Source organism: Bufo bufo, chromosome 1 (assembly GCF_905171765.1).
Source record: "Bufo bufo chromosome 1, aBufBuf1.1, whole genome shotgun sequence".
In the NCBI taxonomy this organism is placed as follows: domain Eukaryota; kingdom Metazoa; phylum Chordata; class Amphibia; order Anura; family Bufonidae; genus Bufo; species Bufo bufo.
The window spans coordinates 618,091,818-618,108,276 of NC_053389.1; the positions used below are offsets into that span (position 1 = coordinate 618,091,818).

Consider the following 16,459-nt stretch of genomic DNA (forward strand, 5'->3'; position numbering starts at 1 on the left):
CGCGGCGCTACTGTGAGAACCGGTGCCTTCTCAAACAGCTGATCGGTGGGGGTCTTAGACCCCACCAATCAGATACTAGTAAAGTGTAAAATACTATAAAACTTAAAGTTAACATAATTTATACTACACAAAGAACCCAAAATATTGCTTATTTGTGGGTTTCTTCCCCCTAAAAACTAATTTAAAAAAAGTTTATAATAAATTACAATACGCAATATGTACCCCACAATATGCATTTAAAAATACAACTCCTGCCTCACCCCTCATAAAGATACCTCGATGGAAAAGCAAATGGGCTCTTATAAATAATTATAGGGATGTACTATCTGGCTGTGGTGAGGGGATGAATAAATTTTTTGGTGCTTTATTACAATAAACATATCATTCTTCCTGGAATAAGACTTGACTCTCCCTCTATGGTGGACCTGACATGTCATCTATCACGGTTGCCATGGAGCCCTGGAGGCTGTGACTACCGCCTTCACCCTCTGATACACTCACACGCAGCGCATGGCGTCACGTGACTCCCTGACGGCTTCCAAAACGTAATTTTTTTTTCCCCAGAAGGCGTGACAACAGGTCACGTGACCACAACGGCAGCTTCCTGTTGGCCCAGACGCTCACAGTCCTTTACATGGGTGTTGTAAGCGCCCGGCCTGAGACAGCCGGATGGAGCCTGGTAGTCGCAGTGACACCGGCCACCGCTCCTCTGCCGGGGACAGCGCGCAGGTAACGGGGCTGTTGTCGTCAGGGTGTAGTGCTAATAGTTACTGACGTCAGAGTTACTCCTGTATGTGTTAGGGCTGGGGTACTAGGATGTATCAGCGGGCTGCCACTTGTTACTGAGTCACTTCCTCCTTGTCTCTTTTCCTGATGCCCACATTGCCCATCCTTGGCATGTGTGAATGTATACAGTAAATGGGTACAATATATATGTGGACTGGAAAAATAGAAGTCCTTGCGTTGTCAGATGGTACGTAGCTGTGCATTGCCAATAACTATAGGGCAGCTGACAACCAGTATAGGAGCTGTAATGGAAGCGTTTGATGGGGGGGGGGGGGGAGAGGACAATCTGATGGACAGGTGATTGCCCCGCCATTCCAGCGATACTATGTGTGTGGTCGGCATTGGTTACCACACTGCTGGAGCTTCCCTGACAGGGGGGTATTCATAATGCCTGCAGGGGTCTGATAACTGAATATATCATGTCCGATGCATCTATATGGCAGCTCTTCTAATGAGATTGCTTTATTTCATTACTATTCCTTGTGATTGTAATAATTCTCCTTGACAGGGATGGACGATGGAGTCCAAGGGGGCTGGTGTGGAGAAAAAGGGACCATATCTGATGAGCAAGGGTCCTACCATCCAGGCCAAGTTACGTGAGTATTCCCAGGGAGTGTGACCTGTAGGATATAGAATTATACATGAAATCCAGCAAAGTCTTTGTGTTTTATTTAGGCCTCAGGCACACAACCGTATATTGGATCCGCATGTAGAGCCATTCATTTCTGCAGGGCCGCAAAAATGCAGATTATTAGTGCAGGCACTTAATAAATGATCCTTTCTGGGCAGCAGATTGTGTGGTCTAAACAGCGATCTGCTGCCCAGAAACAACATAGCTATATGAGGACGAGCGATGGCAATAGTGATCCCTCGTCGTCATACTGTGGAGGTGATCACTGCATGTAAATCACCCCCACTGAACGAGCAGCCGACTGTCAGGAAGAAATGCGTCCTTCCAGACAATCGGCTTTAGCTCCACATGTAAATGCACCTTTACCCAGCTTACCAGCCTCCTGGATGGCATGTCTACTCCTACCTCCCCTTACTGTATCTATCTGCATAGTTAGCCACATTTGTTCAGGAGGCTGTGAAACCTAGCTGAGCCCCCCCCCATGCAGATCTTTAATGGCGACCATCTTGTTTGTCCCCCAGCTTTCCCAGTAACACCAAGAAATGGCCAAACAAAATAGTAACACGGATCAGTAAAAGGGTAGCGTGGCCTTTTGGCTCTGTGTGGTAACCATATATTTAGAGCCTAGGGTAGGGGTTGGCAAACTCCGGCACGCCAGCTGTTGTGAAGCTACAACTCCCAGCATGTACACTTCCTCTGATTTTCTAAGAACTCTCATAGAAATGAATAGAGCATGCTGGGAATTGTAGTTTCACAACAGCTGGAGCGCTACAGGTTGCTGACCCCTGGCCTAGAGCAAGGTCAGATCTGTTCTGTTAATTTGGGAAGTGCTTCCCAGGTCCCATAGTATGGAAACAGGCATGGAGTAAGTAATACAGCCACATGCCTCAACCGTAAATGACACCTTGCCAGGGTTTTTGCCCCTTTTTAATGTTAATAGGGTTTTAAAATGTGTTTTATTTTTTTTTTTTTTTTTTTTAAATAGATCACTTTGATAAGTTTGGGTCTGGACAATTTTATTTTCCAATTCATTTGATGGCTTCTAAGTGACTTGCTTCAAATCATTGATTAGTAAAAGACCTCAGGATCACCCCGTCCTCTTTTCTCATGTGTTCCTGCACAGGGATCTACCTCAAAGTGGTAATCGGGCTAACGCAGCTATCCCCTGCCCACAGAATAGGAGATTCCTATTCGATTGGTGGGGGTATTATTGCCGCAGGTCCCATTTCCACATCTAAATGGAGCGGCTGGTTGAGAATGTGTGCTGCCGCTTTATTCATTCTTTGTGAGCCCGGGGTTTTACCCTTAGAATACCAAGCAAGGTGTGAGTGACTCTTTCAAGTTTTATCTTGCCCTTCTCTTGTACATGAGTTGGAAAAGAAAGGGTAAAGGGGGATTTAGACGTTCAGATAATCCGGAACGCTCGTTCCTGACAATCTGCCCGTGTAAAGGTCCCGCAGATCATCCTATGAACGGGTGAAATGATCGTTAGTGCAGGCACCAAAATGATCCTTTCTGGACAGCAGATTGTGCGGTGCAAACAGCGATCTGCCATGCAGCTGTATGAGGATGAGTGATAGCAATAGCGATCCCTTGTCTTCATACTGTGGAGGGGATCGCTGCATGTAAATGCAGAGTTCTCCTCCACTGAACGAGCAGCCGACTGTCAGGAAGGAAGGCTCTGTATGTGTAAATGCGCCTTCAGGGAACCAAGCTCTTTGATGGTTTGAGCCAGAAAGGGTGATGGGGGTCATCTCTTTTAGTGAATACAAGGCGGCAGTGCATGTAGAAAATATCAGTAGTTGGCTGCTGTGGGGCTTCCTTACCCTGGGAAATCATTTGTTACATCTAGCTATACACTCTTTCGGTTGATGACTATCCTGACTGCGATCCCCGTATACGTGCACTCTCAGCTGAGTATGCATGTATTCTGAAGGGGTAGTTGGACATGTTGAAATCCAAAAGCCGATTCCTCTCTTCCTGACATCAGGCAAGGAGCTGGGAGGCCCCCATAAACACTAGAGGCCTCATGCACACAAGCGTAAGCATTTTGCAGTCCGCAAACAGTGGATCCGCAAAATGCGGATGTGTGTCGTTTAAATTTTTTTGCACATTGGCTTCAATGGGTCCGCACTTTGTGAACAAATATGACATATTTTGTCCTTTGCGTAACGGACATATGTATACCGAAAGCATACGAAAGTCATCCATGTGCTTTCCGCATCCTTATGTCCATTCCACAAAAGATAGAACATGTTATAGACTTGTCCGCAAAGTGCAGACCACGGACCTATTGAAGTCAATCGGACCACAACAAAATGCAGCGTGCATACCAACTGCATCCGTATATTGCGGATCCGTGGTTTGCGGACTGCAAAATACTTAGTGGTGTGCACGAGGCCTTAGATGATCAGTCATGCCAAATCTGTGGGTTCAGCCTTTGGTAATCTAGTCCAGTGTTCCCCAACCAGTGTGCCTCCAGCTGTTGCAAAACTACAACTCCCAGCATGCCCGCACAGCCAAAGGCACACTGGTTGGGAAACACTGATCTAGTCTATATGGCCAGTTTGACATTGCTGCAGCTGAATGAACCTCTATAGATTACATGAGAGAGAATCCGTACCTTCAAGACCTCCATATTAAGAGTACATGAAAAGGGATTGTCTTTAGAAGACATGGCAACCAAGGGGATCCCTTTTTGTTGTTCTTTTGTAACCCTGCCCATAAAAAATTAATGTGATTGATTCCTATGGGCAGCACACTTTTTTCGGGGTAAAAAACACCTTTTCCACATGAGGACTACTGTCTGTACAGATTTACTAGATTCTTCAGTATGTACGTGAACAACGGGCAGAAATGAAAAGCATTGCATTACTAGCCACTTCTGGCCCCCATTCATGGTCTTCAGTACAGTGCATTATGTGGGTATGTTCTACAGAGAATCTCCTGAAAGGCAGATATCGTACATTGCGATCAGCTATAGCGGAGCGGTGTGTAACTGCAATCCCAAGGCCTCTCCCTTCCACACTGCACCCTGTGCATGAAGTGCATTCCACAGCAGATGTTAGTGACCTTTGTAGGCACATTTCTACAGGCAACAGGACAATGTAGATGTCTTTAAAGGGAACCTGTCACCTGGATTCTGTGTATAGAGCTAAGACATGGGTTGCTAGATGGCCGCTAGCACATCCGCAATATCCAGTCCCCATAGCTCTGTGTGCTTTTATTGTGTAAAAAAACCGATTTGATACATATGCAAATTGACCTGAGATGAGTCCTGTACGTGAGATGAGTCAGGGACAGGACTCATCTCAGGTTAATTTGCATATGCATCAAATCGTTTAATTTGCACAATAAAAGCACACAGAGCTATGGGAACTGGGTATTGCGGATGTGCTAGCGACCATCTAGCAACCCATGTCCTCAGCTCTATACCCAAAATCCCGGTGACAGGGTCATACTTTTTAAAGGGAACCTATATCAGTAATAGTAATATAAGCATGTTAGCTGTAACGGATTGTGTGAAATACTATAGATTGCTATAGCTGGCCGTAGTCATCTGCCCAGCCAATCCCCATAAATATTAATGTTAGCCGGGAGCCCATCCCTTTTATGATTGGTGGGATCTCTTTAAAAAAGGCCATATCTTGGACCGTGTAAGGCTCTGTCCACACTGGATTCATGCCATTAAAGGGAGATTTCCTTATGTACAGCTCTAGTGTACCGCCATACACTGGTATACGTCATCCGTTGGCCACAATATTTTAAAAAAGCAGTAGCCCACTAGATAATTCTGCTGTGCTTTCCTATACGGTAGAACACACAATATAGCCATGTATACTGGCCTGACAGAGGCTAAAGGGATACCTTTTGGGCCCCCACTGGGCGGATGTGCCAGACATGAGCTCTGATGTAGGAAGCACAGAGCCCTAGGGTCTGTTCAGATGTGTCAGATTTGACAAGGATTTTGACGTGGATTCCTGTCCATCAGCAAGCCGTGGCTCACCCTTGTGGATGGAGTTTCTGCAAACCTGTTCACCTGCAGCAGAACATTTCTAGGTTTCTAGGCTTTTTGGCTATGTCATGGGAAAAATAATCTGCTGTGCAGATAAGTAGCATTCTGCCTATTTTATGCAAAAAAGCCCCATTGGGGTCATCCTCATGCAGATCTGATACACAATGGAAGGGAATGGATGCCTCCGCGTTCTGCCACATAGTTTATAGTAAAATACAGGTCACTTTAGCAATATACCGATCCGATGCGTATGAGTGCACATGGATTTGGGATCATATCCTTATGGTAAGGACTTTCCTAGCAGCAAATGACAACTCCCATATTGGTTTTGCAATGTTATTGGTTGCTTTATGTCAGACAGGTTATCGGAACTGGTCTGTCAGGGATTACACTCTGTTTAAATTCTTTCTTTATTCAGGTTTTTCAAGTTCAAAAAGCAACATTCTTTTTTACAATGAAATAATAATGCAGATCAATGTCACATGCAAAAAATAAAATTGATATGCATAGCATTAAATGTCAGAGAGTTAGATTTTTTTTCTACATTAACACTTGATTATTGTATAATCTTATTGTAATACAGGGATTACACTCTGACCGCCTTAGGCTTGTTGCACTTGTGCAAGAGCAGGTTCACGGGAAAGGAGCAGATTGTAATGGGCACTACTAGAAATACTTGTGTGCAGGGCATAATACCAAGCTTCTGTCCTTTCAGAAAGGCAGCGAGACATGGCACGGGCCACTCTCAGAAAGAAAGGGATGCTTGGAGGAACAGGAAAAATGAAGGCTGCACCTAAAAGGTAGGGCCTACTGAACAATACGAGGTGTGCTGGTCGTATGTGTGTATTGTAGTAATACCTTTTCTGTATTGCAGGTCAGTAAAGTTTAACAGGGGATATGCAGCCCTCCGCCAGGCATCTGACGAAACGCTAGTATCCTTGGAGTCTGACAGGTGACCTGTTTTTTTTAATTTTTTTATGTCGCTGTGTTTGAGTATCAAAGGCTATGGGATGCCTTCTGAGACTTCTTTAATTATTAATTTACATTTATTGTGGGCTAAAACAAGTTTTGCAATAGCTTTTACAAAAAAAAAAAAATCACCATTTGGCTTCTGCAGCGTCTGTGATTCACAGAACATAGCAGCTGCAAATTGCCATTCTGTGAAAACTCCGTCTGACTTTCTAACAGCTTGTTCTCCAGCCCCTCATCTTCTTAGGGTACTTTCACACTAGCGTTTTTCTTTTCCGGCATAGAGTTCCGTCCTAGGGGCTCAATACGGAAAAAACTGATTTGTTTTGTCCTAATGCATTCTGAATGGATAGAAATCCGTTCAGGATGCATCAGGACGTCTTCAGTTCAGTCACTGAACGGTGTTTTGGACGGAGGAAATACCGCAGCATGCTGCAGTATTATCTCAGTCCAAAATTCCGGATCAGATGCCGACTCCGGCATTAATTTACATTGAAATGTATTAGTACCGGATCCGGCATTAAAAATACCGCAATGCCGGATCTGTCCTTCCGGTCTGCGCATGCCGGATCCGTCTACAAATGCTGTCTGTTTGCATGTAGATTGCCAGATCCGGCGATCAAACTGCTTGCCGGATCACTCTGCCGCAAGTGTGAAAGTAGCCTAAGCAGAGTTATGCCCTAATCAAAGTACGACTGGAGAGCCCCAGAAGGTGGTCTAAAGGTGGCCATACGCATTACATACGTTACGGCTGAATGCTTGTTCAGCTGACCACTTTTACTCCCCAATCCCCCATAAAGGGTAGGCGACTGAAGTGGTGACCCACCTCGGCCGATTAGCCGTTTCCTGGGCGTTGACTCTGGACCAGGTAGCAGTGGTCCAGTAAGCATCAGAACGATCAGATCAGCGAGATGAATAATGTTTTTTTTTGGTGCACCTTTTATCTAATTATTAACTATAATCCTTCCAGACCACCCTTTTTATCAAGTTTGCAAAGCAGCTCTATATCGGTTATAGTCACACAGTGCAGTGACATCGGCATTTTTACAAAAGACCACTTTCTTTTGATAAAATTTTGCAAAAAATGTGATATGACTGCACTGTATGAACACACCCCGTGTATAGAGAACACCATGAAATTACTAGAAACTGATCCAAAACCAGTAAAGCAATGTATTTCTAAAGTACAGTTACATTTCATCTGGGACATTTTAGTCGCAGATCGGACTTCCCTTTAAGGGCGGTGTTGCACACAGTTTTTGATGCAGTTTTTTTTTAAGCCAAAGCCAGAAGTGGATACAGCAGGAAGGAGAAGTTTTAAGTCCTTCCCTTATATTTCTCACTCCTTCCAACCCACTTCTGGCTCTGGCTCAAAAACCTGCATCAAAAACTGCCACTAAAAACCGTGTGAGACTACGCCTTAATGTGGTTTTTAGCTTTGCGTGAAGATAACATTTTTATATGGGAAATAAAGCTGCAGGGACAGGCAATTGTTTTCAGTGCAGGGTTAATGATTGATGGTAGACAAACATTACAGTGTAGGGTGGGGGTGAATTAGGGGAAGTGAAAGGGACAAAAGTTTCAGTTTGTGTTAAAGCTATTATATAGCTACAGATTGCATATCCGTTTTAAAGGGGTTGTGCAGTGGCTTAACCCCTTCAGGACACAGCCTAATTTAGCAAATCTGACATGTGTCCCTTTATGTGGTAATAACTTTAAAACCCTTTTACCTATCCAAGCCATTCTGAGATTGTTTTCTCGTGACATAATGTACTTCATGACAGTGGTAAATTTGAGTCCAAATATCTCATTTTTATTTATACAAAAAATACCAAATTTACCAAACATTTTGAAAAATTTGCAATTTTCAAAATGTCAATTTCTCTGCTTTTAAAACAGATAGTGATACATCCTAAAATTGTTATTACTTTACATTTCCCATATGTCTACTTCATGTTTGGATCATTTTGTAAATTACATTTTCATTTTTTTTTGAGACGTTACAAGGCTTAGAAGTTTAAAAGCAAATCTTGAAATTTTTCAGAAAATTTCCAAAACCCAATTTTTAAAGGGTTTCTATCACTTGGTATGACATAATTAGCTGTCAGACACTAGCGATCTGCTAGTGTCTGCTCTGGCCAACCATCCTACTATAATCACTTGTGGGGCAGCGGTTTTGCTAAAAAACTAACTTTTATAAATATGCTAATGAGCCTCTAGGTGCTATGTGGGCGTCATTAGCACCTAGAGGCTCCGTCTACCTTCATACACAGCCGCCGCCCAGCGCGTCCCTCCAGCCCGCCCATGTCCTCCTCCGTGTGACGCAGCGGACGAGTTCTCGCGCATGCGCCGTGCGCGGCTGTATTCGGCGCATTTGAGATCTCAGCTCGGAGCGGTCAGACATTCAATGCGCATGCGCGGCTGTATTCGGCGCATGCGCATTGAATGTCTGACCGCTCCGAGCTGAGATCTCAAATGCGCCGAATACAGCCGCACACGGCGCATGCGCGAGAACTCGTCCGCTGCGTCACACGGAGGAGGACATGGGCGGGCTGGAGGGACGCGCTGGGCGGCGGCTGTGTATGAAGGTAGACGGAGCCTCTAGGTGCTAATGACGCCCACATAGCACCTAGAGGCTCATTAGCATATTTATAAAAGTTAGTTTTTTAGCAAAACCGCTGCCCCACAAGTGATTATAGTAGGATGGTTGGCCAGAGCAGACACTAGCAGATCGCTAGTGTCTGACAGCTAATTATGTCATACCAAGTGATAGAAACCCTTTAAGGACCAGTTCAGGTCTGAAGTCACTTTGTGAGACTTACATAATAGAAACCACCCAAAAATGACCCCATTTTAGAAACTAGACCCCTCAAGGTATTCAAAAACTGATTTTGCTAACTTTCTTAACCCTTTAGGTGTTCCACAAGAATTAAAGTAATATGTAGATAAAATTTCAGAATTTTACTTTTTTGGCAGATTTTCCATTTTAATCAATTTTTTTTCCACTAACAAAGCAAGGGTTAAGAGACAAACAAAACTCAATACTTATTGCCCTGATTCTGTAGTTTACAGAAACTCCCCATACGTGGTCGTAAACTGCTATATAGGCACATAGCAGGGGGCAGAAGGAAAGGAACGCCATATGGTTTTTGGAGGGCAGATTTCACTGGGATAATTTTAACTTGCCATGTCACATTTAAAGACCCCCCTGATGCACCCCTAGAGTAGAAACTCCAAAAAAAAATATATGTTTTGGAAACTACGGGATAAGGTGGCACTTTTGTTGGTACTATTTTAGGGTACATATGATTTTTGGATGCTCTATATTACACTTTTTGTGAGACAAGGTAACAAAAAATAGCTGTTTTGGCACCGTCTTTATTTACAATTTTTATCTGAGAGGTTAGATCATGTGGTATTTTTATAGAGCAGGTTTTACACAATAACAGTATTTTTGAAACAAAAAAAAAAGTTTTAGTGTCTCCATATTCTGAGAGCCATAGTTTTTATTTATTTTTTAGGCGATTGTCTTTGGTAGGGTCTCATTATTTTTTTTTTTTTTGTGGGATGAGATGACTGGTACTCTTTTGGGGTACATATGTATTTTTGATCGCTTGGAATTACACATTTTGTGATGGAAGGTGACCAAAATGGCATTTTTTGCTACTTTTTATTTATTTATTATTATTATTATTTTTTTTTTTTTTCTCTTTTAAACACTATTTTATGGTAAGGAGCTTTTTTAAATAATTTTTTTTTTTAACCTGAAACGTTATTTATTTTATTTTTTAATAAACTTATTTTTTTTTCAAATTTTTTCCCCCCACTTTTTTTTACTTTTTATATCCTGTTTCAATTCAGTACAATACATTCTGTATTGTACTGAATTGAACTGTCAGCGTCTTACACAGTAAGATGCTGACAGTTGCCTAGGAGTCCCAGCCCTCAGGCTGGATCTCCTGGGCTTATGTAGCTGGCAGACCCTGATGCCTGTGTAAGGCATCGGGGCTGGCATGGCAACCATCGGCCCCCTGTTAGCGCAGCGCGGGGGGCCGATGGAGTCAGAGGGAGCCCCCTCCCTCTGTTAACCCTGCACATGCTGCGGTCAGCATTGACTGTGGCATGTGAAAGGGTTAAGCCACCGGCATCACCGCATACAGCGATGCCGGTGGATGCAGCAGGGGCCCGGCTATCGGTAACAGCCGGGCCCGTGCTGCGGATCGGGCGGTGCAGCTCTTGCACCCGCCCGATCACATCACGTATATGTACGTGAGGATGCGGTAAGGCGGCACCACATTCCCCCACGTACATGTACGTGTTTTTGTCCGAAGGGGTTTTCAGAGATTCAGATATTGATTAACTGTCCTCAGAATAGGTTATCAATATCAGATGGGCAAAGGCCCGACGCCCGGTACCCTTGCCAATCAGATGTTTGAGGCCTTAGTACTGGTCACCAATATCAGATCGTCAGGTGGGGTCCCCTGTCCATATCCCCCCGACCCACTGACTGCTGTTTTGAGGAGTTGCTGTGCCGAAACTACACTGCTCCGTACATTGTGTAGTTGCTGTGCTGACTGGAGTATTGCTCCCAATCACTTAAAGAGCAGTGCTGCAGTAAGTGGGCATGGCTACTACGTAGTGTCCGGAGCTGTGTACTTCTGGCACATCATCTTCTGAAGACAGCTGATCGGCAGGAGTGTCAGTAATTGAACCCCCATCAATTAGAGATGAGCAAATCAATTCTAACTAATTGATTCATCTCCTCAGCAGGACTTCTTTACCTGTGAGGAACTGTCAGCCTGGCCCTAATAATTTCTTGACCTGTGGGGAGTTGTCTACGCAGGTGCAGAAGCGCCCACCTGCCGCAAGATTGACAGAGCTCAACATTTAGGGCTCATGCACACAAATGTATTTTCTTTCCGTTTCCGTTCGTTATTTATTTTAATTTTTTTGCGGACCGTATGCGGAACCATTCATTTCAATGGGTCTGCAAAAAAACCGGAAGGTACTCCGTGTGCATTCTGTTTCCGTATGTCCGTATTTCTGTTCCGCAAAAAATAGAACATGTCCTATCATTGTCTGCATTACGGACAAGGATAGTGCTGTTCTATTAGGAGCCAGCTGTTCCGTTCCGCAAAATACGGAATGCACACGGATGTCATCCGTATTTTTTGTGGATCCTTTTTATGCTGCCCGCTAAATACATACGGTCGTTTGCATGAGGCCTTAGCCTGACCCTAATAATTTCCTGACTGCACCGTTGCTCCAATTAGCAGAGCAAGGGCACAAATGCTGCACCTGCACAGAGCCTGTGCCCTTATTCTGCTAATCGAAGCAGCGGCTTAGATAGGAATTTGTCATCCAGGCTAAATGTCCGGCCCTGTTAATCTTGCAGCAGGTATGCGCTTCTTCACCTGCGAAGACAATTCCCCGCAGGTCAAGAAATTATTAGGGTCAGGGTGACAGTTCCCCGCAGGTCAAGAATCCCTGCTGATGAGATGAATCATTCACTCATCTCTACCACCGATTTTGATATTGATGAGTTATGGTCCGTGGTAGCGGAATCCATAACGGAATTCTTAGAACCTTGTACGCCAAACTTGAAAACCCTACTTAACGATAGTAAGTACTGGGAATTCCTCTTAATTAAGGTCCATTCACACGTTTGTAGAATTGGGTCTGGATTCGTTCTGCAACGTTGCGGAACGGATCCAGACCATTCATTCTCTATGGGGCCGGAAGAGATGCGGACAGCACACAGTGTGCTGTCTGCATCTGCATTTCTGGAGCGTGGCACCGATCTTCCGGTCCGCGGCTCCCGAAAAAAATAGAACATGCAATTGCGGACAAGAATAGGCAGTTCTATGGGGGTGCAGGCCGGGTGTATTGCGGATCCGCAATATGGTGCGGACGTGTGAATGGACCCTAAAGGGAATTTTATAAGTGAAAACCAGGAGTCGGACTAAAAGAGAAAAGGTGAAATGAAAGCTTTCCATTATGGCTTTTTAATGTTGATGGCCTGGCATTGGCTTACAAATACTGATGGAAAATGCAGATCAAAGCATTCCATCCCGACAATCTCCTGCTCATCGGTGAAGGAGAGCACAGCATTTTCATGCAGCGTTCTCCTCCACAGTATGGGAAGGAGTGATCACTAATGCCATCGTTTCTCATCCTATAGAAACAGTTTGCCGACAGCAGAGGCTGTTTAGACGGCACAATCTGCTGCCGGCAAATGATGATTTAGGTGACCACATTGGGTAATCGGCGGCACCTTTACACCAGCAGGTTGTCGCTAACGGGCGTTCTAGAAAAGCTTTTTAGCGATAATGTTATGTTGTGATTTGCAGTATTAAAAGGTCTATTTTACATGGAGAGAGCTAAATAAAATGTTTTCATTCTTCCCCATCTTTTCCCCATCCTGTCTACACCCTGCTGACTTTAACTCCTGATTTCCTCCCTGCTGTAGTGATGTAGAGTTGGAATCTAGATGCTCCTCTGGATATTCCTCAGCAGAGGTAAGTTTGTATTGAAGAAATACATCCCCCTTGATATTCCGGGTCTTAAAGTAACAATGGATTTTTTCTACCCTGCATAAAAGAACTAAGACAAAAACTGCACCAGCAATTGTACACCAATAAAAACTAGGATAGCTGTCCTTTTTACTACAGGTCCAATGTGACTTTTTGCTCCAAAATTTATGCCGTGTAAAAAATGTAAACGAAGCCAACTACAATATAGCTTAAATTTTTGGACCAGAAGTTTATAGATGCACCAGATTTATCATACAACCTAAGCCACTGTGATAACATTGGTGACAGATCCACTTATGAGCATCATTGAAAGGGTGGGTGGGAGGGAATTCTCAAGACTGGCGTACCCACATGCCAGTCTTAATCTCACTGCGCTGGCGTGAGAGGCCTGGTGCAGACTTTAACCATAACTTACGCCAGTTTCTGTCATGCGTAAAGCGCTTAGTAAATGTCCCTCTATCGCTCTTTCAGGATGAATCCTATTAAACTAGGCATAATGCCTGGTAGGGATGACCCGGCTGATTACCATACCATACGATATGTTATGCAGTTATTGAGCAATCTTTGTTTTTAAATTTTATGCAAAGTAAGGCTCAAGTGCTCAGAGGGTGAACCCTAGCCACTTGGGGCACCTTAACTCCTTTGCTCAGCATCGCTGGACACTCTCCCCTCCACTTGTTTGACAGGACCAGGCATCAGAAGCGTCTTCTCGCCTGGCCCTGTCATCCTGTGCCGCAAAGTACACCCTTGACACATGCACAGTAGATCTGATTCTCTTTGTCCCACTACATATAAGACCACTGCACATGCCGTGTGGGTGTGCTTTATGGCACAGGGTGACAGGGTCAGGCAAAAAGACACTTCTGATACCAAGCCCTGTCATTCAAGTGGAGTGCAGTGCTAAGGTGGATCAAGTGGCTAGGGCCAGTTTTGATTTTAAAGGGTTTGTCCAGGATCAGAAAAAATATGGCTGCTTTCTTCCAAAAACAGCCGCACACTTGTCCACCTGTGTGTGGTATTGCAGTTCATCCCTATTCACTTCATTGGAGCTGAGCAGTAGTACCAGACACAACCTACAGACAGATGTGCTGTTTTTAGGAGAGAACAACCCTTTTGATCATCTGGGTCAGTCCTACCAGGTACTATGCCTGGTTTGATAGGGTTGATTCTGCTGAAATCCACAAAGGTGCTCTTTGCATTTTTCCATATATTACAATAGGCTGGGTGGACTTGTATTCCTGCCATTAAAACCTCCCCAGAGCTCTGTGAATCTGTCGGCAGTATAACCATTAAACAGACTGCCAGGGAGGCAATGGGAACCTAAATTCTCCAAGGCTTCCCAGGTCTACCATCAGAACCCCTATACCATGCACTGCAAACTGATTGACTTTTAAGGTGGCCATACACATAAGATTAAAGTCAGCCGACTATCGTTTGAAAAACGAGTGCGAACGGTCATCCGCAATCTCCGACGCCAGACTCTTGTCTGCCAAAAATGCAGTCCGCCATACTGCAAAACTTTGGCCGTTCATGGGCCGAAACTGCATGTTGATGGCATTGTGCACTGCTCAGGCACCAGGAAGTCTGTTTTTATTACAAAAAAAATGACTCCCTGGTTGGGCAGTTTAGTTTGAGGGATCGTTCGTACGAACAATCCCATGGATGACTGATCGTTCGCGATGCGGACGATCATCATCTCAAATGTATGGCCACCTTTAAATGTAATTAGCATTGCATAGCGTTTGTTTCAGGAAGGGAAGTGCCTTTTGATCCAGGTTATAATTCGGTTCATGTTTTCTCTTTTTATAGCAGGTCTCACAAGACCTTAACAGGCAACTTCTCCAGGACGGCTATCGCTTAGATGAGATTCCAGATGATGAAGATCTAGATTTGATTCCCCCCAAGCCTGTACGTTCTTTCCCCTGTTCATGCTGCTTGGGGGAATCTTGGGCGTGCTGCATCCAGTGATCAAATATGGGAAAAATATATATATGTTGTCCCAACTTCTATCCACTAGCTGCCACCTCAGCTTTCTCTAATCTTGGGAGGTCACTGATCAGGCGGTCTACAGAACTGACATGTATGGATAGACGACCTACACCTGGCATGTATAGTCCCTCTTGATGCAGAACGCCTCTATGAAAAGCCTGGCTTTGTTACATGCACCTAAGAACACTATTCATGGCCAGATACTTTTAGCTTCAAGTGACATCGAAGAAACTGCTATATACCTTGTGACATGACAATCATTTCCAAAGATGTTATCTATGGTGCTTTTAAAATGGTACAAAGAAAGCTAACATCGATTCCAAAGACACGGGACATCAGCATTGATGAACAAGCGTCTCATGGGTTTGATGCTCTTCTTGTTTTCTCAATGGGACAGTCTGTTTGGCTGATGCTATGTACTACACCATACTGTGTTAATGCTCTGATCTGTCCTATGTTACATCGTGGAAACAGGTCATTCACTGAGTTACTGAATACGGACAGGGGAGTTGTGATACATTAAGTAATGTTGAAGCGGATGGGATTCATTTGAAGAAACTGAAAAATTTGTCTAGCCAGATCTTTCATTGGTTCCTTCTGTTACAGGTTTAGGAAATGTCCACATCACATTATATTGAGTAAGTGCAAGTAGGGTGGACGTGAATGTTTACGTACTGTAAAGTAACACTTCCTTTACAATGAAATAGGCTTATAATGTAAGACGTTGAAGTGTTACGTTTATATATCTTTAGCAAGAATGCTCTGCAAAATAAGCAAGAACTAACTTTAAGGCTGCGTGCACACGGTCGTGCTTGGTCCGGGCAACGGCAACATTTCCCAGACCAACTATGGCTCATTTGAGCTGAACTAGCTGCATCACACTGAATGATGCTGTGAGTTCCTGTCCAACTATGGCTCTACTGTCCTGTACTCAAACGATGCCTTGAGTTCTGCCCGATAGGGGGTCTACTGTCCTGTACTCACAGCATCATTTGAGTATGGGACAGTACACCAGTGATTGAGCTGGAACTCACTGCATCATTGATCACTACACTTCAGGGAGTTCAGCTCAGATACGCAGAGGTCAGTCCAGGAAATTCATCTGTCACACGGACCAAACATTGCCATGTGCAAGCGCTTACAGACACCAGTAACTCTAATACAAATATTTAGCTGAAAATAAGTATCTTTAATAAACTCTCTTTCTGTTTTATGTACACTGTGCTTTTATTAATAGGAGATTCTCCTTCTCCCTGTGTAAGGCTACTTTCACATCTGCGTTTTTAATCCGGCAGAGGATCTCAAAACCTGAATTAAATGGATCAGTTTTGTCCCCATTCATTGTCAATGGGGACAAAACTGATCAGGATGCATTGGTTGCATTTTGGGGCCGATGCAAGCAGCGTTTTTGTGTCCGGGTTGCAAAACTTAACAAACTTGATCAGGCAAGAATGTCAATGGTGCCTGATCCGTTTTTATCGTTACAGTAAAAATGGATCAGGCGCCCATTGACTTAGGGTACTTTCACACTAGCGT

At 44.1% G+C, this 16,459-nt stretch overlaps 1 protein-coding gene across 1 annotated transcript; it reads left to right on the forward strand.

The window, feature by feature from the left end:
* The first annotated feature begins 594 nt into the window (after positions 1-594).
* FAM219B (family with sequence similarity 219 member B) lies at positions 595-16,140 on the forward strand. Its single transcript, XM_040413739.1, has 6 exons — positions 595-729; positions 1,295-1,382; positions 6,148-6,232; positions 6,307-6,384; positions 12,871-12,919; positions 14,744-16,140. Exons 1-6 carry the CDS (start codon positions 670-672, stop codon positions 14,900-14,902), a joined length of 519 nt encoding a protein of 172 aa, XP_040269673.1. The 5' UTR covers positions 595-669; the 3' UTR covers positions 14,903-16,140.
* The last annotated feature ends 319 nt before the right edge of the window (positions 16,141-16,459 follow it).